This window comes from Camelina sativa, chromosome 4 (genome assembly GCF_030686135.1).
Source record: "Camelina sativa cultivar CO46 ecotype springtype chromosome 4, ASM3068613v1".
In the NCBI taxonomy this organism is placed as follows: Eukaryota; Viridiplantae; Streptophyta; class Magnoliopsida; order Brassicales; family Brassicaceae; genus Camelina; species Camelina sativa.
Window position 1 is genome coordinate 3255194 of NC_141883.1, and position 24175 is coordinate 3279368.

The 24175-nt window shown below is 37.8% G+C and overlaps 3 protein-coding genes, 1 long non-coding RNA gene and 2 pseudogenes across 6 annotated transcripts; 2 read left to right on the top strand and 4 right to left on the bottom strand.

The window, feature by feature from the left end:
- Nucleotides 1-437: 437 nt before the first annotated feature.
- On the top strand, nucleotides 438-2828 carry LOC104779701 (D-aminoacyl-tRNA deacylase). The gene is made up of 9 exons (XM_010504099.3): nucleotides 438-782; nucleotides 856-1036; nucleotides 1112-1254; nucleotides 1345-1408; nucleotides 1578-1630; nucleotides 1900-1955; nucleotides 2046-2120; nucleotides 2207-2395; nucleotides 2481-2828. The coding sequence occupies exons 1-9, from the start codon at nucleotides 546-548 to the stop codon at nucleotides 2566-2568; spliced, it is 1086 nt and encodes a 361-aa protein (XP_010502401.2). The 5' UTR covers nucleotides 438-545; the 3' UTR covers nucleotides 2569-2828.
- A 1830-nt stretch (nucleotides 2829-4658) lies between these two features.
- LOC147945282 (uncharacterized) lies at nucleotides 4659-9729 on the bottom strand (annotated as a pseudogene).
- A 296-nt stretch (nucleotides 9730-10025) lies between these two features.
- On the bottom strand, nucleotides 10026-11494 carry LOC147945283 (uncharacterized). The gene is made up of 2 exons (XR_015596481.1): nucleotides 11360-11494; nucleotides 10026-10523 (listed from the first exon to the last, which is right to left on the bottom strand). It is a non-coding gene; the product is annotated as an uncharacterized LOC147945283 (long non-coding RNA).
- On the top strand, nucleotides 11059-15337 carry LOC104783501 (uncharacterized). 3 transcript variants are annotated; one of them, XM_087509830.1, is made up of 6 exons: nucleotides 11059-11568; nucleotides 12184-12242; nucleotides 13285-13373; nucleotides 13479-14377; nucleotides 14464-14810; nucleotides 14903-15337. In XM_087509830.1, exons 3-6 carry the CDS (start codon nucleotides 13364-13366, stop codon nucleotides 15006-15008), a joined length of 1362 nt encoding a protein of 453 aa, XP_087365956.1. In that variant the 5' UTR covers nucleotides 11059-11568; nucleotides 12184-12242; nucleotides 13285-13363; the 3' UTR covers nucleotides 15009-15337. The 3 variants fall into 3 exon arrangements, with proteins under 3 accessions (XP_087365956.1, XP_087365957.1, XP_087365955.1); XM_087509831.1 differs by lacking the exon at nucleotides 12184-12242 and having other exon boundaries at nucleotides 11102-11568; XM_087509829.1 differs by lacking the exon at nucleotides 11059-11568 and having other exon boundaries at nucleotides 11575-12242.
- Nucleotides 15327-17115, bottom strand: LOC104779702 (uncharacterized). The gene has a single exon (XM_010504100.3). It carries the CDS (start codon nucleotides 17113-17115, stop codon nucleotides 15568-15570), a length of 1548 nt encoding a protein of 515 aa, XP_010502402.1. The 3' UTR covers nucleotides 15327-15567.
- A 3832-nt stretch (nucleotides 17116-20947) lies between these two features.
- Nucleotides 20948-21048, bottom strand: LOC147945284 (small nucleolar RNA R71; annotated as a pseudogene).
- Between the last annotated feature and the right edge of the window lie 3127 nt (nucleotides 21049-24175).

Below are 24175 nucleotides of genomic sequence, written 5' to 3' on the forward strand. Positions count from 1 at the left end.
TCTGATTTCTCTTTTTTTAATTCCGTGTACTCATATAATAAAAACAAGTATATTGCATTAATATTTGAAAGTTGTTATTGGTTCAGTGGTAAAATCCTCTCTTATGTATTTATGATGCATTTTTTAAAAAACTAAGAATTTCAAAACGATGTCGTATAAATTAACCCCAACAATAAACGTGTTGTTAGTTTCAAAAATTTTGCCTAGACAGTAAACTTGTTGTTAATGACATTTAAATTTTCTGTTAACTTTATAAATAGCGTGTTGATTTGACAAGTCAATCAAAAGTTTGTTATTATATTTGAAAGTAAATAAAAATTGAGAGTTTATTTGACTAGACCAAAAATTCATATTTTTTTCACAAATTCTAGAAAGTTGAGTGTTTATTTGGCTAGACCACGAATTCATATTTAGTTGCTTCCTTTAAACTTGATTACGAATCGAGCTGAGTAATAGCTTTAGCTTGTTGACCAAACAAAATAAAGAAGTAAAATCTATTTAAAACACCTTTCCAAAAGTTAAAAAAGCTAAAAAGTTTTCAATTCATGATTTTGAAAATAAGCGGCCGAAACGTTATACGCTTCCTCCACACGCACAACAACAGATTCAGAACAAACACAACTCCTGTCCAATCGCTTCTAAACGCCAATTGTCGCGTTACAGTAACAACTCGAAACATGGTGACACTGATCGTAGCCACCACGTCCGATCCTGCGTCGATCAATCCCGCGGCGGCGCTTCTCGCCATGCCCGGTTGGACCGCCGGACCTACCTTGCCGCTGGTAAAGTTTCAATCTTTCTCCGCCGGTAAAGTCTCAACCTTTATCCCGTCGTCTGATTATGTTCTGTTTGCAGGACATCAAGAGTTTCACAAACAAGCAAGCGAGAGTGATTCAACACGATGGATCTATAGTTAAAGAAGACGATCTCGATTTACGTTGGGAAGAAGCTACAGGTGAAGTTATTGATGAAGTCATCTTCCTCAGCCGTCACACCGCCGTTTCGAATCGTCCTGCTTTAACTGTTCATCCGATTGGTATGTAAAAAATCCAAACTTTCGAATTGGGTTTATGATTTTTGTTCTGAAGGATGTTTTGGCTGGTAAGTGTAGGAGTGCTTCATCTAAAGGATGGTGAATCACCGCCTCAGGGTGGGAAGCCTGGATGGGCGGCGTTGCCAAACCCTAGAATTGGTCCATGGTTTCGTCTTTTGAAGAAAATGGCTGAAGCTCATGGTTTAGTTCCTGAGTTTGAGGTATTTGTGTCTCTTCATGAGTTTGCTTATGATTGAAATTGAAGTTTGGCTTAAGGTGATGAGAATGCAAATTGCTTTGTGTGGATGTAGATTACATTGGAGGCCACTCATCATGGACCAATAACTAACAAGCCAACGATGTTCTTGGAGATTGGTTAGAGCTCTCTGCTTTGTTCCTTTTGTCTGAATTGAAAAGCTCTATTCTTTCTTGAAATAGCCGTTTTCATGTGTCTGAATTGATCTCTGAGATTGATTAACGCGATAAAGCGTGGTTGTTGAGTATTCGAGGCTCTGATTAATCATTGCTTATTGTGTATATGTAGGAAGTACAGAGGAATACTGGAAGAGACAAGACGCAGCTCAAGTCATGGCTCTTGTAAGTGTAAAAAGTTTTGAAACAATAAGGTCACTGTTCTTGTTTCGTTTTGGTTCATGTGGATTATATAATACCTCTTTGGGGTTTTAAAGTTTGCTTTATAGTCATCATTGTGTTAACAAGACTGATTACAACAATTTTGAGGCTCATCACTTGCCAGTAGATTTTAGTCTATATCTTTTCTTCATGAGCTGCGCATACGTTAATGTTGTTGCAAATATCTATAAGCAATTGTGTTTAGTAAATAGCAATTGTGTTTGGTGATTCAGTTAATGTGGGAAGGACTTGGTCTAGGAGGCGGTGATGCAGTGGGGAACTGGAACAGGTATATCTATAGTAGCTTGACCGTTACCTCGACATAAGGAAAAAATGTAGTATCGATCGAAACTAATGTGGATTGTTTTTGGTGGAACAGTGAAACTGGAAAGAGGAAGGTTCTTTTAGGGATTGGAGGTGGACATTATGCTCCTCGTCACATGGATATAGTTTTGTAAGTTGTCGTCAAGAAATCTGCTTTGTGCGATCACAACATTGAATCAGTTCTTTGTCTGATTGTTTTAATTCTGCGTTCATCAGGAAAGAAGATATTTGGGTAGGCCATTTGCTTTCTGGATACTCATTACCAATGGAAGAGCCAACTCAAACCAAACCAAATCCTGGAGAGAATCAAATTGGTGGAAATTGGAGACAATCAATTAAGGCAGCATTTGAAGCTACTAAAGCAGCATTCCCCGGAGGCGAGATCTTGGCTCATCTTGACCAAAAGTAAAGTCTGAATTCATTCTCCTCCTAACATTGTTTGATACTTCAAAATGGATTATGAGTGAAGGTTTTGTTTTCTTTATTACAGGAGCTTCAAAGGATGGCAAAGGAAGGCCATTACAGAGTTCTTGGCAGAAGAGAGCATCAGTGTTGGGAAGCCAAACGATTTCACATGAACTGTGAGATCCATATTTAAAATCTGAGTTATGGTTTATTCAGAATCTCTCATTTGACTAAGTTGAGATTAATATTCATCTGTAAGCTCTTTTTATAGTTCAATTTTAGATAGAAGAAGAATAAAAACATGAAAAGACAAAAACAGTATAAATGTAGAATCAACAGAAGCTGCTGAGTTGAGTTTTGTTTTTGTCTCTTTTCATAGTTGAGAGACTTTTGAGAACTTGGAAAGAAAAGAAATGGGTCACTTTTATCTCTATTAGTCAGTGGCATGGTTGACTTTACTTGAGTTTTAGATTGAAAATTCTTTTTGAGTTTTATGGTTCCTAACGTTGTCTGAAGATTCACAAAATTCCAATATCAAAATTATTGTATTTAGATAAACAATTGAAGTTTTACAAATTGTTTTGAAAATCTGGCAAAAAGTAAGGAAAATTAAAGGGATTTCTATTAAAAAAAACCCTCCAAATATCTTTTATTTTATGTAAGTTTACCCTTAACTTAAAAAAAAGTATATTAACCCCAAAAATCTAATTTAAAGCGCAATATAAAAGTTACACATAAAAGTTTTAAAAACACCAATGAATGTGACTGTACAAACTCTCTGAAGATACACATAAAAGTTATATTGCTCATTGAATTCGATTTCATAGGCTTTTTTTTACAAATTAATGTTCAACTTGAAAAAAAAATCTGAAGGATTAACCCAAAATAAACAATAACATTTCATTCATTTACATCCACTGATCAGCATCAATCTTCACCCAAAAAAAAAAACATCAATCAAGCATCAATTATAATCTTCACCGTGTCAAATAGGGTTTCAACTCGTGTACCCCTGTACTTTAAGGCTCTATCTATTTCCCCCTATACAACATATATTCTTCCCAATTCCACCAATATTAATTTATTTCTATCTAATTAACCAAAATTAATTAAGTTGTAATAAATCAACGTTTTGCGTTTCAAAATTGATAATTCGCGATTACTGTACCGTGATTGGCTTAACCCGACTAAAAATATTAGACCCGAAATTGTTTTCTTTACCCATAAAACCAAATTGATTTGGGGAAAAATTGAAATTAGGGTTTATTCTTCTTCTCTTCTCTTCTTCTTCTTCCTCGAGACCAAGAAAGTCGAGTTCTTCTTTCTCGATTCAATTTCTTCTTCTTCTTTCCTCGAAGAAGATGGGAAAGTATATCATTTCCTCCACTTTGGTACCTTGGTATGTGGTTCAATAGTATTATCATGATATATCATATAATTTTCTTATGGTTTTATAGTTTGCACTATGTGTTTTGAAATAAGAACTTACAAAATCATATTCCTCGAGAGGAGTTTTTTTCTTTTTCTTTATGTCATATTCCTCGTAATGCAAATGTTAAAGCGGGTTCTTTGGCACGCCAAGCGCACTTATCTCCGCATCATGTTGTTTGTAACAATTTTTCTTCCAATTGGCTCTTTTAAGCTGATTCTTTTGTTAACAAAAAAAAACTTACAAAATCATCGATTCTAAGGAACTTGTATATATGAATTTCCGATAAGTTATATAGAACACGTAGAATCTGGGGAATTGAAAATAACGTGACCTCTGCGCATTTTATAGAGAATATATAATAACACATGACATGATCTAGTGCATGCACCTATTAATTAGTATTGTCATGTTTATTTTATTAAAATCCAGAACCCTCCCCCAACCTAAAGTTTGAGGAGATAATATAGTTTTGAAATATGAACAAGCATTCATACTATAGCCCCGACAAAAAAAATTGTTTTCTTCTTGATCTATATTGTAAAAACTAAAAACTAAAACCTTTCATTTTCTTTTCATAAAATAGCATATCACTCAAACTATCATGATATCAACTCTTCTATTCGCAAATGAGATAGTTTAAACCGGTAGAATCCAAAGCCATAATTTAAAAGAATAAAATTATAATGAATTCGAGCTTCGGCTACATATAATTTTTTTAAAAAATATTGTTAAATTATATTCAAAAAAAAAATAAACATTTTTACAACTAGTGCAACATTTTTGAAATAATTTTAGAAACAAAAAAACCAACTTAAGAGCAGACTAAAATTATCAAATTCGAGACTTCAGCCAATGTTGGTATGCTTCATCGTAGCGACAATCCTCCAGTTTTCCAATTGCAGTCAGTTGATCCTTTACTTGTTTATCGGCCCATTCAATGAGATAGTGAGTTGGATTGGCAGCTTCTCCATGCCTGCGACGATTGCGTTCTCGCCAAAGAGTAGTATACACGGCCACTTGGAAGACGTATCTGCGCAGAAAACCTTCTACCCTTGATTGTTGCTGACTCGAGATAGACGTTAGAAGAGCTTCCCATTCGGTTGTATATTGTGTTCTGAATAGTCCATTCGTTAGAGCCTCCCAGACTGCAGTAGCGTATCCACAAGAAAAGAAGAGATGATTTCGAGTTTCCATATTAGTCTGGCAGAGAACACATGTCCCATCCACACCGCTATTCCACTGCAACATGTGATCCCCTGTTGATAATTTATTTAGAGCAGCTAACCAAACACAAAAAAGTATTTTGGCACCCCGTGAGAAAACCATACACCTTTATGCCACACAACTACATTGGAGGTTGTCCTAATGTGATTCCATGTGTCCCTTGTGGAGAAGCTTGAACGGTACGTATCATTTTTCCCCTTCCACTGTAGCATGTCATCCGTATTGCTGCGTTTCAGCCACTGAGTATGTAAAGCATCTTCCATATCATTAAGATGAGTGGTTCTATGTCGTCTTCTTTGACGTGTAGTCCAAGCTTCCGCCAAGGTGCCCTGTTTTGGGATCCCCATATCAATTACTCCCCTTTCTCCCACAACATCAATAAGCGGACTCATGGAAGACCAATTGTCATACCAAAAAGAAGTTCGCTGACCATTACCGACGTCCATCTTACAGAGCGGCTTAGCTCTGTCTCGATATTTCAATAGTTTTCGCCATAGCCATGACCCTCGAGTGGTAGTGTCTTTCACCGACCAGAAGGACTGATTCTGCAACAGATTGAGGTGTACCCAACGGACCCAGAGGGAACTACCATTAGACGCAAGTCTCCACACCAGCTTTAAACAGCCAACGATATTAGCTTCTTTAACAGATCTCAAACCCAAACCTCCTTCAGCTTTCGGCTTACACACATAATCCCACGACACCTTTGCTTTATGACTACTCATTTCTGCACCAGACCACAAAAAAAGCAGAGCAGAGCGAACCAATCTCCACGAGATAAGCGTTCGGTAATCTGTAGGCTGACATCCAAAAGTTGCAGGTGCTCCAAAGAACAGAGGAAATTAGATTTAATTGACCCGCAAAAGAGAGGTAACGGACAGTCCAAGAATTAATACGCTTCCGCAGTTGTTCAAGAAGAGGTGCAAAGTCCCGAGTGGAAAGTTTGGTTGTTATCAAAGGTAGTCCGAGATAGCGGATAGGGAACTGTCCCTGAGCAAAAGGGAAGCGAGCAGAAATTTGTTCAGTAGTGGTTAAAGGAACCTCAACCAAGTAAAGTGTTGACTTCTCCATACTAATTTTCAAGCCAGAAAGTTTAGCAAATGCATCGAAAACCTCCACAATACCCTCAACAGATCGTACCTTGCCATCTGAAAGGAGCATTAGATCATCCGCAAAACTTAAGTGGGTGAGTCCCATGGTCTTATAACGCGGGTAATAGCCAAAACGACGTGCACCAGCAGCTTTTTCTAACAGTTTGGTGAGAACTTCCATACAAATAACAAACAGATATGGAGAAAGGGAGCAACCCTGACGAAGACCACGAGAGCTCCTAAAAAAACCAACTAGTTCACCATTCACCTGTACCGAGAAGGAAGCCGTAGTAACACACAACATGATCCACTGTACAAAAGTAGGTGGAAAACACATTGCGGTGAGGACTTTAGATAAGAAAGACCATTGAATCGAATCAGAAGCCTTCGAGATATCAATCTTGATGACACACCGTCTAGAAACATAATCCTTATGGTAATCCCTCACCAGTTCAGTAGCTAACAATATATTCTCAATCAGAAGCCGGTCCTGGAAAAATGCCGATTGATTGCCAGAAATGAAATTTGGTAGGACTAGCTTTAGTCGGTTTGCAATGATCTTGGAGATAACCTTGTATAATACATTACAACAGGAGATTGGTCTATAATCTTTCATTTCTTGAGCCTCAGTTTTCTTTGGGATGAGAGCAATAATAGTAGAATTAATACCCTTAGGCAAAAAGCCTTTAGCAAAAAAGGTTGAACTGCCAGAATAAATTCCGCGCGTATCAACCCCCCGTAGACTTATAAAATTCAGCAGTAAAGCCATCGGGTCCTGATAATTTGTCATTCGGCATAGAAAATAAAACCTTCTTAATTTCTGCCCCCGTTATAGTTCGTGTGAGCTATTGAGTATCCAATTCTGAACACCTAAAAGGTAATAAAAGCTCAAGTTCATCCACTGTACTTCCCTCAAAATCACTCGGGATGAACTGCAAGAACTCCCTGAAATGTCTCTCTGCTTCTGACTTAATCTCAGTCCCAGACACTGCCCTTCGACCATCCGGACAGGCAATCTCCTTAATGGTGTTTTTAGCTTTACGAGTTATGATGGCACGATGATATATCTTATTATTTCTGTCTCCCACCTGCAACCAATGCAGCTTAGATCTCTGTTTTAAAATTTTCTCCTCATGTGTGGCTAAAAAATCCCATCGAGCATAGGCAACATTTTCATCCTCCATTGCTTGGACAGTAGGGTGATCCAAGTTGTCCTGCTGTTTCTAACACAATGTGACATAAGCCTCTTTCGTTTTCTTGACTAGATTACCTAATCTCTCCTTTGCTAGCTGTCGAAGCGTTGGTTTCAAACCTTTCAACTTTTTTGAAAACCGAAGCAAGGTCGAAGTGGACAGAAAAAGCGGCTGTGTATTTCGCCAGTACCTCTCAACAAATGGTAAGAAATCCTCCATCTCAGTTAATGCGTTAACAAACTTGAAAGGTTTGCGTGGAAAAGAACCACCGGCTACATCCCTCAACACGACACGAGAATGCACATGATCAGAGCAGCCACCAGCTTCAAAAACCCCATAGGCGAAAAAGTTCTCAACCAAGCATCATTAATGAGAACACGATCAAGCTTTTTAGAGATCAGACCAGTCTCCCTCTTGTTACACCATGTAAAAAGGGGGTCGTGGTAAGCCATATCCGAAAGGGAACAATAATTGACCACATCCTGGAAATCTTTCATGCCATTCATAAGAAAAAGATGATCATCAACGTGGGAATGCTCTTCCAGGTCCAAAAATTCATTAAATTCTCCTAGGATAATCCAGGGTTTGGTTTGAACAATTGGAGAATCATAGTGATCTCTTAGTTCTTGCCAAAGAACCTTACGCTTCTCCACCGTGTTTAATGCGTAAACAAATAAACAAAAAAACTCTTCCTCCTGTTCTGGCAGTCGAACAGAGCAAGTTATCACTTGCTGACTTTTATAGAATGGAGTAAGCCACACGTCTGCCCGCCATAGAACCCAAATACGACTCGCGTATTATCCTCATAATTCGTCATAACCGACCAGTCTCGAAACAAGCGATTCTGCAACCTCATCGCCTTACTCTCCCTGACTCTTGTCTCCAACAAGCATCCAAACTGAAAAGCACTTCCCTCTACCCATTGCTTAATCACGGAATTTTTTGAACATTTATTTAAACCACGAACATTCCATGAGAAACCCGACATTAAGGTTTCAAAGGAGGCTTCCCACTCAAATCTGTCGGAGGAGGAAGGTTGGAAACGACTTTATGGGCTGTTTTTGATTGGCAAGGCAAAGACGGCCGCAGTTTTACCTCTGGACGAGTACCACGAGGTTTCCCCACAGGCCAAACACCAAGTTGTTGTGTAGGGAGAGTAGGATCACCCTTATCCCCGACATCAGAACAAGCTTTGGATGTTGCCTCCTTCTCCACAATGGGATCATGATTTCTGCAATGTCCTCTTCCTCCCCCAAAACAGCATATGAGTTAGAGAGAAGGGATATCGACTCCGAATTTAGATCACCAATACGTTTTCCTGGACTACTTCGGCCAGACTTTGGAGTTGTCCACCCCTCCTCCTCTGTACCATTGACTTTTCCCTCAACATTGTTACAGTCCTTTTCCTCCGTGAACACCACAGTGGTATCCATTTGTTGAGGAACAGCTGCATGCACAGGCACTTCGACTGTGACCGGAGCTGACAAACTCTTTTCACTGACCGACATGTAGAAACCAGATGCCCCCACTTGTTACAACAACTACACCGAGGTGGCAACCAAGGGTATGAGTACACCACAACTGTATCAATCTCCCCTTCCTCCTCCCCCATTAAGTTAAACTCCTTGGGTAATTCTTTGGTTAGATCCGCCTCCACCAATACTTGTGCTTCATTAAAACTTTCGCATGCCTCTGTTTTTGGGTGAAGCCGGATAGGCTTTCCCACTGCACTAGCCAAAAACCCTAGTCCCTTGTCAGTGAACAATGTAGGCGGGACATTCCGTAGCTTAATCCACAAAGGGATGGATTTCATTGCAGGTTGAGTTTCTTCCACAAAGGGAGACCATTTAGAAACGATCATAGGAATATCCATAATATTCCACATTCCCCTGTTCAAAACATGATGCCGCATGCCTTCTTGCCGAATATGGAACTTGACTGTGGAGTCATTGACCCCAAGCACATCAATGAGAGATGATTTATCCCCCAACCGCCACATTTTATTCACAATCATGTGAATTTTACCAACATGAGGGGCTTTAGCATTTAGAAAACGCCCCACCACAAAATCTTCCCAGATCGGCTTTGCACCAACAAACACCTCCTTTGGAACTACAACTTTGGCCTTACCGTCAACTTCTGATGAGTTAGAACCTGCTTCGCAGCAACCTGCAAGAAATATCTTTTCATGTGCTGGCCCCCAGACACGGGCGACAGTGACGAAGAGACTTCCATAGCCGAAACATCTGACACTTCCTCCACCAGAGGTTTTACACCATCTCCCTGCTCCATGGATCGCAACCCCATCACTTCATTATTAGAACCACCAACTTCTAGACCATCTCCGACCTCGGAAGCCCTAGAAAGGCTTGGCGAAGCCGCCGACGGCAGCATCCGTAGCCTGAAAGTAAACCCTAATCGCTTGTTTTTTCACCCTTGCCATGTCAGCAGAGCTCGATTTTCGACGACTCCACAACTCAATTTACTTTCATTATAGCTCACATGCTTATGCACATAGCCAGGATTCGAACCCGGGTCCAATGCTTATCAAAGGACTATTCTACCATTAGACCACTGGTGCTTATTCGGCTACATATTTATTCTAATCTAGTCGATGATCCTATAAAAACTCTACAATATTAAATCTATAAAAAAATAAATAGATTATATATTTTCGATCCGTAATATTCATATATCAAAAGAAACCAAAAATATGGTTTATCAAAAACATTACATTGCTACATAGATATCACTCGCAAGAAGAAATCAACTACAACTAGTACTATTAAAAACTAAGCAAGCCTTGGAAATGCATAACATAATAATTTTGAAATTATAGTAATTATATATAGGTTAGCTAAAACGAAGATGAAACGTAGGGCCATTTTAGCGTAAGCCAATGAAACATAGCCGTCGATAAGCAAAAGAGCAGTTAATAAACTCGCTGGCACACGCACAGATCGTACGGTACTCATTAGCTGTGGCTCTGTGCGACTATATTTTAAAAACTAAACACCTCCCCTCTTCCACGTACGCAACACAGCACGACGAAGTAAGCTTTTACTAGTACTACTAATCTAATACTATTACATTAGTTTTAGCTGCCTGCACAGGTAATATCTGGTGCACACGCGTCACTTCAACTGTGGCGGTTTTCACCTTCGAGAATCATCCTCTTTCCCCAATCCCTAAACAATTATAGTTAACAAAATGTTAGTAAAAAACTACGTTTATCGAGTGTTGTAACACGACGACGTACCGTAACAAAGATAATCTACATCCTCGGTTTAATGCATAAATAAACTAAAACTAGTTGTTCTTGTATATGTCGCTTAATCTATGGTTTAGGCTACAAAGCTTAGATATAATATAGGCTTTAACATAATTAAAAAAAAAAACCATTTTAAATAAATATTTCACTAGAACAGAGGTTTTGGATACTACAGTATTATTATTTTTTAACTGCTTTCATTTACACATGTATCTAAAGAACCATATATAATAAATATGTGGCAATAAGAAATTTATGAGAAACTAAAGGATTGGTGTGACTTAGAACTCACGTCTATATCATTTTCATGGATATTATATGAACCACTAACTAACTACCATTAATAATTATATTAAAGTAAAGATTTTTTTTTTTTTGTTTGAAAAAAAATAAAAACAGCAAATTGTACAACGCTTTCCATTAGGACTAAAAGTACTCATAATAATAATAACACACAAAATTCGAAATTATCAAAGAATAAAAAAGAAACACAATGTGAAGAACTAATTATTTTTAAAACAGATAATAAAATAAAATGGAGAGAAGAGAAGAAGAGACAAAAATATGAACCGCTTAAACCAAATTCTTTTGGCAGATAGTTGACTTTTTATTTGTTTTCTCTATAAATCCCAAAAACTTTATATATTTCATTTGTCTATTATATATAAACCTGAATCTTCCAAACAAAACAAAATAAAAAGTCAAATCCTTAAAGAGAAAAATACTCTCTTTGGAGGAGGAGTAGTAGTACACCGTTTCACAGATCCGATTTCTCCAAAGCTCTCTAAAGCTTTCTCTTCTTCTTCTTCTCCCTTTTGAACCGCCTCTTTATTTTCCGGGAAAATCAAAACCAAAAAAAATCCAATCTTTTTTTCCCTTTTCTCCAAGAAAAAAAAAAAAAAGTTTCAATCTTTTCCACTAATAGTTCATACACTCGATAGAGAGACAGAGGCAGAGAAAAGGTACGATTTTTTAATTTTTTTTTTTATTATTATTGCTGATGATCTCATGATTATGAAGAGACCTTTCAATATTTTCCTAGAAAAGTTTCATTTTTTTTTTCCTTTTCTCCCTCCGTAGAAAATGAAGAGGTTCTAGTGTATAGGTAAGTGAATGATTCAAGAAAGTTTTCATTTTTTTTCCGCTAATATATTTTTGTTTTTTTTTGGTTTCGAATTAAAAATGGTGGGCATTAAATGTTGTTTTCCATGGCTGAGGAATTTCGATTATTATGATGATGAAAGGGTTTGGTTTGGTTTTGTAATTTAATGTTTGAAAACCAAAAGAGGGGAGGGGAGAGGCATTAAAAGAAGAAAGAGATTGTGTACCCTCTCTCCCTTTTTACTACTAGACTTATTAAGTTTTTGTTCTCTCTTTCTTCTCTTCTCTCTGTGTTCTTCTTATTTATTGCAGACATAGTGATTTTTTAATTGACCTTTGAACATCCCTTTTTTACTTTGTTTTCGAGTTTTTTTTTTATTAACAGCCAAAAAGTATCTGGCTTTTTTTTTTTTCTCTATTCAAAAGGTTTGATTTTTTTTAGTTCTTACAAGTGATTCGGAATCTTCTGTTCTTAGGGTTTTTGTTCCCTTGTTAATGGAGGAAGAAGGCTGAGTCTGTGTATTTTACTAATCAAGTAAGTCTTCTTTTGTAGTTTGTGATTTGTTCCCTCACTGTTCTATGATAAGATTCTTCTTAAAGTTTTTATCTTTTGATTCATGTTTAGACTTTTTTTTTTTTTTCACATTTGGATTCTTGTTGTTAGATCTGTTTATATTCCTCTAGTTTTGTTTTTTTTTATTTGTTTTGTTTTGTTAGATCCAACTTGGATTTTTTTTTCAGTTCCAGATTCTTCTTTCTCTGCAAATTCCAATTGTTTATTTGATATTCCTGTGAAAGAGAAAATTCTAATGTTAATAAAAAAAATTATAAATTTGATTGATTTGATTGCATTGCAGCTGTTTTGAAACAAAAGCTTGTGTAAGCTTTGTGAAGAAGAAAAAAAAAAATAAAGCTTTCTTCTTTTTGTCCCTTTTTTGATTTCTCTCTTTCTTATGACAGTGTGAAAAGATTCTTCATTCCTTGCTTATTAGATTAAAAACTTTGCCACATTTGTGTAACCATGATTTTTATCCTTATCATTGATTGCAAATTGTTGCTACAAATCATCATTCTTATAGTTACAAGTAATCTAGATTAAGCTAGTTTTGAATTTTTTTTTCCTTGCGTGTTATTATTGTGGTGTGTGTTTCAGCTTTTTTTTTTTATCTAAATGTCTTTTTCTTTTTATTAGCAAAAAGTTGGAAAAGTGGTCATTGTAGTGGTTGATTGCATCTTTTTGCTGTTTTTATTATCTGTTTAAACCTCATGATGGTTTCGGTTTTGGACTTGAAGAAATAAAGAAACGAATCTTTCACATGTATGTGTGACTGACCAATATGTTTAAGTTATGTATGAATTTTGCCTTACGGTTTGTTTCTGTCACAATCTTCATGGCCCATTGCTTCGTTGAACAACTCTCATATGTAGGTTGCTTCTGTATCTAACCTTGAGATTATCTAGATAGATAGATAGATAGATTCTATCCTCTAGGATGAAGTAATCTTATACTTGTCCTCTCTTTGCAACTTACATTCTATGGATCCTGCTTGATAGAGTTTATTCTCTTGGACGTGTAGATCGCGGCTGGTGTTTGAAGATATAGCTCTGCTTTGTTGAAGAACTCTTCTCTTTATGCAAGATTTACTCTCTTGAACGATGAGAGCAGGTATAGAGTCTTTTAGTTTCTGATATTTAACTGCTTTGTAGCTTTACGATGCTTTTATGGTGTTTGAAATGCTATGGAATTAAATTTTGTTCTTTCTGTTTTCAGATAATGATCACGCGCTTGGTAACTCGGTGGAGAGTTGCAAAGATGAAACTAAGCCTCATCAACTCCCTAAAGAGAACTGGAAAGATGCAGAGCTAAAGATTTCGGATAATGGGAAGACCAACAGCAATGTTTGTGAGTTGTTCTATGATACAAGAAGCGGCGACGAATGGGATAAAGAGAACGATGGAAACATATTGGAACCTCATTCTTGTGCAGACTCCGATGAGGCTAGGAAGCAAATTCGAGATGCTAGTCATGATTGTGTTGCTGCTAAAGGGGATTCTCCTGAGAAACTTGATCCAGTTTTCTATATGGACAAGAATGTTACCGCTTGTGATTTACCTGAGATTGTTGTTTGTTACAAGGAGAATGGTTACCATGTCGTCAAAAATATATGTGTCGATGAAGGTGTTCCTGTTCAAGAGAAGTTCTTATTTGGCGAGAAGGATTCTGTAAAGTCCAGCTCTAACTCAAACCAGTGTGCCTCAGAGGAATTGAAGAAAGCAGACAAAACAAATGTGAATCCTACAGAAACAAAGTCCTTGGAAGACAGCAATAGTAAGGTTGATGTTTCTGAGGTTTGTAATGGTACTAAGACAGTCCAAGATGCTGAAGAATCTTCAAGAGAAGATTTTGCTGATGCTGAAGGTTCTAGCAATTACGATCAAGAGCATTTGATTGTGACAGATGAAACCAAGGACTCGCCCATGCTTGCTTCAAATCCATCTGAAATTTCTCCTGAAGTTGAATCTGAAGAGAATTTGAAGGACGGAGTGGCTGTTTCATCGGAGAATGTCTTAGCGGAATCGTTGACCTTGGGAGATATTCTATCAAGGGAAGATGAGCAAAAATCTCTCAATGGCAACAGACATGAAGAACATTCTCCTCCTCAACTTCAGGCAATACATTTCATCAATCTAAACCATCAAATGAAGTTTTAGTTATCTAATCCAAAAGTTTCTAACTTGCTGATGTGTGACTGCAGGACAAGGAAAACAGAAGCTTAGAAACCACTGGTCTCGAATCAGAGCCTGAAAAAACAGAGGAGAAGCTTTCCACTGCTTCTACAACAACCTCTCAAGAACCAAACAAAACTTGCAACGACCCTGACAAGCCTGAAACTGAGAATCATCAGCAAAACCGCTTAGTGGAAAACTCTCACGAAGATGATAACCTTTCCTCGAGCAGATTTGGAGAGACAAGTTTCTCTGCAGCAGAATCAGTTTCTATTTCAGGTCACATAACATACTCAGGACCAATTGCATACTCTGGAAGCCTCTCTGTTCGATCCGATGCAAGCACAACGAGCGGAAGATCCTTCGCTTTCCCTATGTATTTTTTTGATTCTTCATCTCATCACTTTATGAGACTTACAAAACATATAACCTCTTTGCTGAAGTTTTGATGATTTTTTTATGTTGCAGATTGCAATCAGAATGGAACAGTAGCCCTGTAAGAATGGCAAAAGCTGACAAGAGAAGACAAAAAGGAGGATGGAGACACACTCTTCTCTGCTGTAGATTTTCTTGATGCCTCTCCTCTACAATTTTAGTCCTAAAGCTTCTCACTTTGAAGCACAGAAGAAGAAGAAAGATCTACTAAATTTACAATATTTCCTTAAATTTGGAGTGCTTTTTTTTCAGTACTGAAAGTAAATAATTTTTTTCTCTTTTTTTTTTTTCTTTTTTTTTTTATGGGTGAGTGATTTATAGTCATGCCATGGTGTGTGTAATTGGCATTTTGGTAGTTACTATTTTGGTTAACAGTTTAGGGGCTATAAGTTTTGGTTTCAGAATGTTGGTTTATGTGTAACCGATGCGTTTATTATAATTTTTACAATGAAGAGTCTTTTAGATTAACTTCTGTTATGTAAAAATTACGAATATCCAAAATCAAAATTTCAAACCAAGTACAACAGCCAGAAATTTTCAACACATGGAGTAGCCAGAACAAGAAACGGTTGAGCTTACATTCAAAACAAAACTTGGACAAATAATAGCTAAAAGGCAAAACTTGAAACACAAGAGTACCATAGAAAAGTTTTGGGATCAAACTTAAAACCTTTTTGAGCATCGGAGAAAGGAAGTTGTTACTCGGCCATGTTCTCCTCGTCATCATCATCTTCTTCCTCCTCACTGAGGTCAAGATCAGCAAGCAATTCTTCAATAGGCACAGTTGGTGCACCTTCTCCATCTGTCATTGAGGCAGTCTCAGAAGCTTGGTAATCCTTGTCCTTGTACAAGGATATGTTGAACCTTAGCTCAGGGTTTTCTTCAAGATCCCTCAAAAACTCTTCGTATTCCTTGTCTGTCTTCTCCGGATCAACCCTGCCTCTTGAATCATCCATTTCCATTGGAAGCGACTTGAGCTTCCAGTTACGGGGTTTCTTCTGCTTCCTCTCTCTCTGCTCCTCGTAACATTTCTTGATCAGAATCGCTTCAGGAAGCCCATTCTTCACACTCAGACGGTATTTCTCCATTTCATTGTCGTTCACATTAGCTCCATAGATGTCATAGCCCAGAGCTTGATCCCCCGGTTTCAGAATGTGTCCTAGATGGGTTTGGACATAAAACATCTTACCAATGTCTGATTCACGGGCTATTTGGACATAGGATAGAGCGTACTTTTGCCCTCCAACAGTCGCCTCACCAACGGGCGATTCAACATCAAACACAAAGTACTTCACAAGCTGTCTGCTGGTGAGCGCAGATCGAAATCCAGATCTCCAGTACTGTCTCGCATCCAAGAAGGCACACCTTAGAGTTCTCGGATCAAGTAGAGTGATGTTATCAGATACTTTAGTGCACACCACAAGTGGACCAAGGTTTCCCAAGCCGCTAGCAACTTTCGAAGGCAAGCATACAAGATCCTCACGGCAAACAGGACAGATCTTAACAGAGTAAGTGTACTTATAGTTGTACAAACTGCTCTTGACATCATGAGACACCAGCTGTTGGTCCTGGCGATACTCAATAGGGACAACTTTCCTAAGAAACTCCACAAAGCTATTAGCATGACTTTTATTCCCAAAGAAGAAATCAATCCCCTGATCAACCTGCTGGATCCTAATGGCTCGTGAAGCAGCATCATGCCTAAGAATCAACTGTTCCAGATAAAAGAAAGTCCTCCTATGAGAAACATGCTGCCTAAGCTGAACAGAAGCAACCCACTGATCAGGATTAGCCTGAAACCTAGAGCAAGACTCACACAGATTATCTCTAACCGTATACTCAACAGGATAAGACTGCTCAAGAACAGCACCGTTAAGAACCTCAGCTTGAACAGTCAACTTAACCTTAATCCTCTTGGAATGAGGCTCAGTCCAAACGAATTCAGCGTTCTTAAGCTTCACTTTATTGAGATTCTTCAACCTTTTGATACAAAAGGTCAAAAGCTCTTTAGATTCCCACTGAGCTTTGATCCAAGTCTTTGGTGGCTGCAAGTAACAAGTGCACTCAGGGCAATAGAAGATCTGAATACTCTTCTGCAAACCTTCAGTGATATCGACTTCGGAACGAAGACAATTCACACACATGTTGGCTGCGTTTGGTGGCATGGGAACACCACACTTGCAACACAATACACTTCCGATGGTTTGCTGAACCTTGAACATGCCTGATTCATCCATTACTGACATCTCTTCTTCTCTAAAACATCAAAATCAAATACGCGATGAGCAACAGATTCGATAACGGAAACATCAATATCTAGAGATCTGAATCGGAATTAGAGATTTCTACACAACAGCGAACACGATGAAAACAAATTGATTCCGATTAAAAGTTTCTACGAGGATTTTGATACGAACCTTAGAGAAGGAAGAAATGAAAAAAAAAAAGGAAAGGATGAGGATCGAAGAAGCTTGCTTACCTGAGAAGAACAAATCGGAGTTTTGAGAAGAGCCAAGGCGGCGCTGGTGAAGAGGCGGTTAAGGTTTTTTTTTCACAAAACCCTAAATTGTTAGAAAAATAAAATGCTGACTAAATAATGTGTATATATATGATTCAACTGACTCTAGTTAATTTAAAATCCGCCGGTGATGACTGTAGATTAAATCGTTAATAAGAATTTAAGAAACTTAACCACTAATACACTTTTTGAGTTCTTTGAGAGTTGGATAAGAAATTAAAATATTATAGAGATAATAAATATTAGTATTATTTAAATTCATATTTTTACTATGATTCATTGTAAATTTGTTGACATTTTTCTATTATGAATTTGACTGATGATAAAAAAACGATAATTATTTTAGAATAGTAAAAAAAAAATGATTAAGAATTATGAAATAATGCAACAATACAAGAATCAACACAAAAAAATAGAATATACACGAATAAAGCAAAATAACAAAAAATACAAGAGATATTAAGCAGAGTCGACAAAAAAAAAAAGAATATGGCGAATAAAACAAAATGAGACCAAAAAATAAAATTATACCATTTCAAAAATTAGAACCATTTTGATGGGATATCGTTTTGTTTAGTTTTCGCTTTAAATTTACTGTTATGAACTTAAATCGTAATTTCTCTTATTTGGCTAACACTCTAATGATTACTTGTTTATGCTTGATCTCAGAACTGAAACTTAGAAAGATTATGAGCCTTATCAACAATTTCGAAAGTCATTATTCAATGGATATCTGATTGATCTAACGTTGTCTCAACTTTTATCAGGATTTTAATTGGACTTAATTCTCTTGTCTAGGGAGTTGGAAATCAGTGGACTAGACTTCTTCTTCGGGCCATACAAGACTGTGCAATTTTTCAAAGTATGTCTTCTCTCTCTCTTCCCTTCAGTACTTTAAAAAAAAAGATCAGAAAATAAAAGAAGAGAGGAGAACAAAAGATGAGATGATTTTGATCAGTTTAGAGGGGTAGGTAAATTATTTGTGACCTCATTATTCTACTCTTGAATCAAATGATCACACAAAGCTTGGAAGCGAGGGGTAGGTAAATTACCAATGACCTCGGTATTCGCTTACACCTTTAATTCAGAAAAAAAAATGTTTGAAAAAAAAAAATCAACCCCTTGGAAGTGAGAAAAGGGAGAGGAAAGGAGATGTATGAAGAATGTCTTGGCTTGAAGAGAGTCCATATGCCATTGATCGATATTCCCTTGGTAAGAATTCACCTTATTTGTGCTTTAATATTGACTAATGAGATGACAATGGAGATTTCAGAGATTCCAAAGGATTGTGGGATTTGAGTAAGGAATGTTGATGCTTGTCATGGTTAAGTATAAGAAGTAAGATCTTGAGTCAAGTAAATGAAGAGTGCGAATAAGAATCATCATGCAGTTGAGTGAGTTCCCAGTTTCCAAACCTCTTTCACAGGTCTAAACTTATGTTTTGTTTGAGGGCAAGCAAAGGCTAAGTCTGGGGGAGTTGATATATCATGGTTTTTGTGGTTTTTAACCATGGTATAAGAAGTCTTTTAGAGTCTTTTGATGTGTTTTTAGGTTCTTTGAGAGTCTTTACAGGTTTTATAGGAATTTGGCATGTAATGAGCAAAATGAAGCAATTAGAGAGATTTTGGAGCAATTCATCAAGGAAGAGAAGCTGGATTCGATTCAGAGTGATGGTGTCGATCGACACTGCCATAGCATTGATCGACACCCTGTTTTAGCCGAGAGAGAAGCAAGTTTTGGAAGTTTACAAATTTGCCCGAAATTTTCCATATTTGCATCATTAGTCCCTGGACGTGTTTTAGGACATATATATATAGTATTTTTAGGTTTTAGAAACCCTGAAGTTATTTTCTAGCAAATTTTATTTTCCTGCAACCCTGTGAGATTTTGAGAGCTTTGGAGAGAGAGAGAGATCTGCTTTGTAGAAGAAGAATTTTTAAACTCGCTTTTACTCTTTTAATTTCAATTGCTTATTATTCAGAATTATGATTTGTTCTTCATTGAATATGTCTGATTAGTTTGCTTGTTAGGTTCAAGGTTTTTTACAGAGATTTTATGATTTATTAGATCTGTTTATTTAGGATTCATTATCTTTCTAGATCTTCATTATAGGTTGTTTTTCATACTAATTCTTGATTGATCACCTAGAATTAATAACCTAGGAAAATAAATTGATATGAGAATATAATTGATTTTCCTGATTAAAACCTTTGATGAGCAAAATTACTTTCTGCAAAGAGGTTTGATTTAGTAATTTTGTGAACTTATCTAAACCTAAATTTAAAGCTGATTTTTAACCTAGAATTTTACAAAGAGATTTGGATTTTCTGGTTTTAAACTTAGATAATATTTGCAGTGAGAACTGATTTATTTTACAAATTGTGTTTAGAGTTCTAGATCTGATTTTTAATTGCTTGAATCCTATTTAATTATTGATTTAATATTTCATAATTTCCTGAGAAATTCCCTAGTCCTAGCTTTTTGATCCTCTGAATTTACAACAGTTTTATTTTTAATATTTTGCATCTTATTTAATTCAACTTAATCTGTTTAGCGTAATCATAAAACTCTATAATTTATTGTGTAGTATTGAGTCCTTGTGGAATTCGACGCCTAAGTACTGTAGTGATCTCTTAATTTGAGAGAGTAGCTCTAGGGATTAATTTGAGCATATCAAATTTTGGCGCCGTTGCCGGGGACTCTTTGATCTACCATTAGATATGAGTTTTTAATTTCGTCTAAATTTTTGTTTTTATTTTCTACTTACACGTTTTTGTTTTTCTTCTCTTTGGTGTTTCAGGTATATGCCTAATAAGCCTAACACAAGGAGCAACAAGATTGGTCCTACTGTGAAGCTTACAAACCAAGAGTTGGGAAAGCTAGAGCGTGAAAACTGAAAATCAGCCAAATCCTTGAAGATGGTTAACACAGTCATTCTGATGCGTGATGAGGATGGTGCTTTGAGGGATCAAGAGGGCCACTTACGTAACGAGCAGGGCCAAAAGCTTGATGCAGAAGGGAATGTTATTGCTGAAGTTGTTGTTGGCGACGAGCAAGCTGCTGTTGTCGATGGTGTCGATCGACACCAACAGGGTATCGATCGACACCCCCTTCCTGCAGACGGACGTGGAGCTGCAAACCACGTTAATAATCTGGTTCGAAGACAGGAGAACAACCGAGACTTGATCAGGACCATTGCTGACTACAACCATGCTGATCTTGTATATGAGAACCGGTCTGCTATTGTTCCTCCTCCATTCCAGAGGAATGATTTTGAGTTGAAACCAACTTACTTTCAACTAGTTGGGCAGAGACCTTTCTCTAACCTGTCCAATGAGAAGCCTTTGGACCACATTGAGCATTTTGAGGACCTTGTTACCAGTATCAAGGCTAATGGAGTGACTGAGGATTACATCTACTGCAAAATCTTTCCTTACTCACTTGTAGGAGAGGCATCTCAGTGGTTGAAGCAGTTACCAGCTGGATCATTGACAAATTGGCATGACATCAAGGTGGCTTTCCTCAACTACTTCTATGATGATGCAATGTCAGATGAGTTGAGAGTCAAGCTGTCCTCTTTCAAGCAGAGACCAGATGAAGCCTTCAAAGCAGCTTGGGTGAGATTCAAAGATTATCAGAGGGATTGCCCACACCATGGTTTCTCAAGGGTACAACTGTTGAGTATCTTCTTCAGAGGATGTGACTGGGAGTATCAGTTGGCTTTGGATGCTGCAAGCCATGGCAACTTCAAGACAAGATATCTAGAAGATGCTGAAGTTTTGATTGAGAATTTGGCCTCCAGTAATAGTACTAAGAGAACTGATGCTGAAAGGAAGAGATTGCATGGAGGATTTGATTCAAACCAGTTAGCTTCAGTCAATGCTAAACTAGATTCAATGCATAATCTTCTTGTGGGAAAGAAATCAGTTCACTTTGCTGCTGAACTTGAGACATTTGAGCCACCACCTGAGACAGGGAATAAAGAAACAAATGTCAACTTTGTCTATGGAAATCAGGGTCAGAGATTCGGTAATCAGCAAAGCAACAAGCCTTACAGTGGGAACTCTTTAGGCTACACTCCTAAGCCTGATTTTCAAAAGCAGCAATAAGGGAACAACTTCACAAGGACTTATGGGAACTCTTCCTATCAGTCTCCACCTCCACAAACTCCTTTGGAGAGTAGAATGGAGGTCATGCTTGAGCAGCTTCTTCAGGGATAGGAGAATATGATAGTGACATTCAATGGAAAAATCGACAAACCAGTTAGCTTCAGTCAATGCTAAACTAGATTCAATGCATAATCTTCTTGTGGGAAAGAAATCAGTTCACTTTGCTGCTGAACTTGAGACATTTGAGCCACCACCTGAGACAGGGAATAAAGAAACAAATGTCAACTTTGTCTATGGAAATCAGGGTCAGAGATTCGGTAATCAGCAAAGCAACAAGCCTTACAGTGGGAACTCTTTGGGCTACACTCCTAAGCCTGATTTTCAAAAGCAGCAATAAGGGAACAACTTCACAAGGACTTATGGGAACTCTTCCTATCAGTCTCCACCTCCACAAACTCCTTTGGAGAGTAGAATGGAGGTCATGCTTGAGCAGCTTCTTCAGGGATAGGAGAATATGATAGTGACATTCAATGGAAAAATCGACAAACCAGTTAGCTTCAGTCAATGCTAAACTAGATTCAATGCATAATCTTCTTGTGGGAAAGAAATCAGTTCACTTTGCTGCTGAACTTGAGACATTTGAGCCACCACCTGAGACATGGAATAAAGAAACAAATGTCAACTTTGTCTATGGAAATCAGGGTCAGAGATTCGGTAATCAGCAAAGCAACAAGCCTTACAGTGGGAACTCTTTGGGCTACACTCCTAAGCCTGATTTTCAAAAGCAGCAATAAGGGAACAACTTCACAAGGACTTATGGGAACTCTTCCTATCAGTCTCCACCTCCACAAACTCCTTTGGAGAGTAGAATGGAGGTCATGCTTGAGCAGCTTCTTCAGGGATAGGAGAATATGATAGTGACATTCAATGGAAAAATCGACAATGTCTACAATGAGCTTACTGGGAGGATTGATGCACTAAATGTTCATGTTAAAAAGCTGGAGAGTCAAGTGGCACAAACTGCTGGATCTGTTAAAAAGCAAGAGGGTTTTCTCCCTGGAAGAACTGAGTCAAACCCTAAACATGCTTGCAATGCCATATCAGTGAGAGATGAAAATGGTGATGAAATTTTGTCTGCAGAACAAGGGGAGAAATCGACCAAACTCTCGACTTCAGATGATACCCTTCTCAGACATCATTGGAAAACACAAAATCTCAGGTTCCAGCAGCTGTTGAGAGGGTGTACAGACCGAAGATTCCTTTTCCTAAGCCAAGAAGGTCTAAGCAGGAGATGGAGGAAGCTAGATGCAAGGAAATGATGGACAAGGTGATGATTGAGATGTCTTTGATTGATGCAGTAAAGCTTTCACCACCACTTAAGCGGTATGTGAAGAGAATGGTGTCCAATGGTTTGAGCCCTGAAGAAGGAGCACTACTTACCAAGGATGTCAGTGCAATTCTTTTGAACCAGCCTCCACAGAAAAAGAAAGAGAAGAAGCAAGAGGTGGTTGTTTCTAAGAAAATGAGCGCAATGATTCAGTGTAGGACTGCAGAGAAATTACTAGATCATGGAAGCTTTGTACTTGATTGTTCTATCTCTGCAGAACGGTTTGCTCACTCACTTTGTGATCTAGGCTCTAGTATTAACTTGATGCCACATTCTGTTGTTGTGAAACTTGGGATGACAGAATTCAGGCCAACTAGATTATTTCTTATCTTCGCTGATAGATCTCAGAGAATTCCTGAAGGTGTCTAAGAGGATATTCCAATTAAGGTTGGAAAGTTCATGATTCCCACTGACTTTGTGGTGCTGAAGTATGATAAAGAGCCTAAAGGCCCTCTCATCTTAGGAAGATCTTTCTTGGCTACAGCTGGTGCCATCATAGATGTGCAGAAAAGACACATAACACTGAATGTGGATGGTTTAAGTGTGAACTTTGAGATGCATAAGCTGAGGAGAGCTCCTACCATTGATGGACATACATTTTCTGTTGAGAAGATTGCTGAGATAAGCTGCAAAGAAGCAAATACACGAGCATCAGGCTCAGTGTCGACCGACACCATATTAGCATCGGTCGACACCCCTCCACATCCGAGATAGATCTTGTCTAAAACTGATGCTCCAAATCATAAAGTTGTTCCCAAACAGAAAGCCCCCCCCCACTCCACACTCCAGAGTCCTCAGGTAAGGCAAAGGTATGCATCTTCTTTACCCAAACCTAGAAACAAACGCTCTACAACAATCTCGTGGCTTGGTCATGTTCCTCATGTCCTTGGTAGACCTCACTCTTCTAAAGCTTATACACCACCTTGGATGATGAGACATTCCTCTCGGCATCATTCATTGCCACTTTCCGATCCACCGGACGCCTGAGCTTCAAAACAGTCAAGCTAATGACTGAAAACAAGCGCTTAGTGGGAGGCAACCCACTTCTAGGTTTTTTTTTTCCTTTTGAGTCATTTTTCTTTTTGCATTGAGTCAGTTTTTGTTTGAATTTTGTTTGAAATTATGAACTATCTATTTATCATGTTGCTTTTAACTTGTGTTTGAATGTTTCTTAACAGAATAATCATCCAAGGATTGATCTAACAACACATCAACACAACTAACTACAACTAACAAGGAGTTTCGGCCATGAATTCACCATTCGCCAAGGGTGTCGATCGACACTGCAATGG

Excerpts from the sequence above, each read along its gene's own strand:
- LOC104779701 (XM_010504099.3), top strand. The coding sequence starts at position 546 with ATGATTTTGAAAATAAGCGGCCGAAACGTTATACGCTTCCTCCACACG. Across the intron at positions 1,255-1,344 it reads GTTTAGTTCCTGAGTTTGAG|ATTACATTGGAGGCCACTCA; the intron begins GTATTTGTGTCT and ends GTGTGGATGTAG. Across the intron at positions 1,956-2,045 it reads GCAGTGGGGAACTGGAACAG|TGAAACTGGAAAGAGGAAGG; the intron begins GTATATCTATAG and ends TTGGTGGAACAG.
- LOC104783501 (XM_087509830.1), top strand. Across the intron at positions 14,378-14,463 it reads ATTCTCCTCCTCAACTTCAG|GACAAGGAAAACAGAAGCTT; the intron begins GCAATACATTTC and ends GTGTGACTGCAG. Across the intron at positions 14,811-14,902 it reads AGATCCTTCGCTTTCCCTAT|ATTGCAATCAGAATGGAACA; the intron begins GTATTTTTTTGA and ends TTTATGTTGCAG.
- LOC104779702 (XM_010504100.3), bottom strand. The coding sequence starts at position 17,115 with ATGTCAGTAATGGATGAATCAGGCATGTTCAAGGTTCAGCAAACCATC.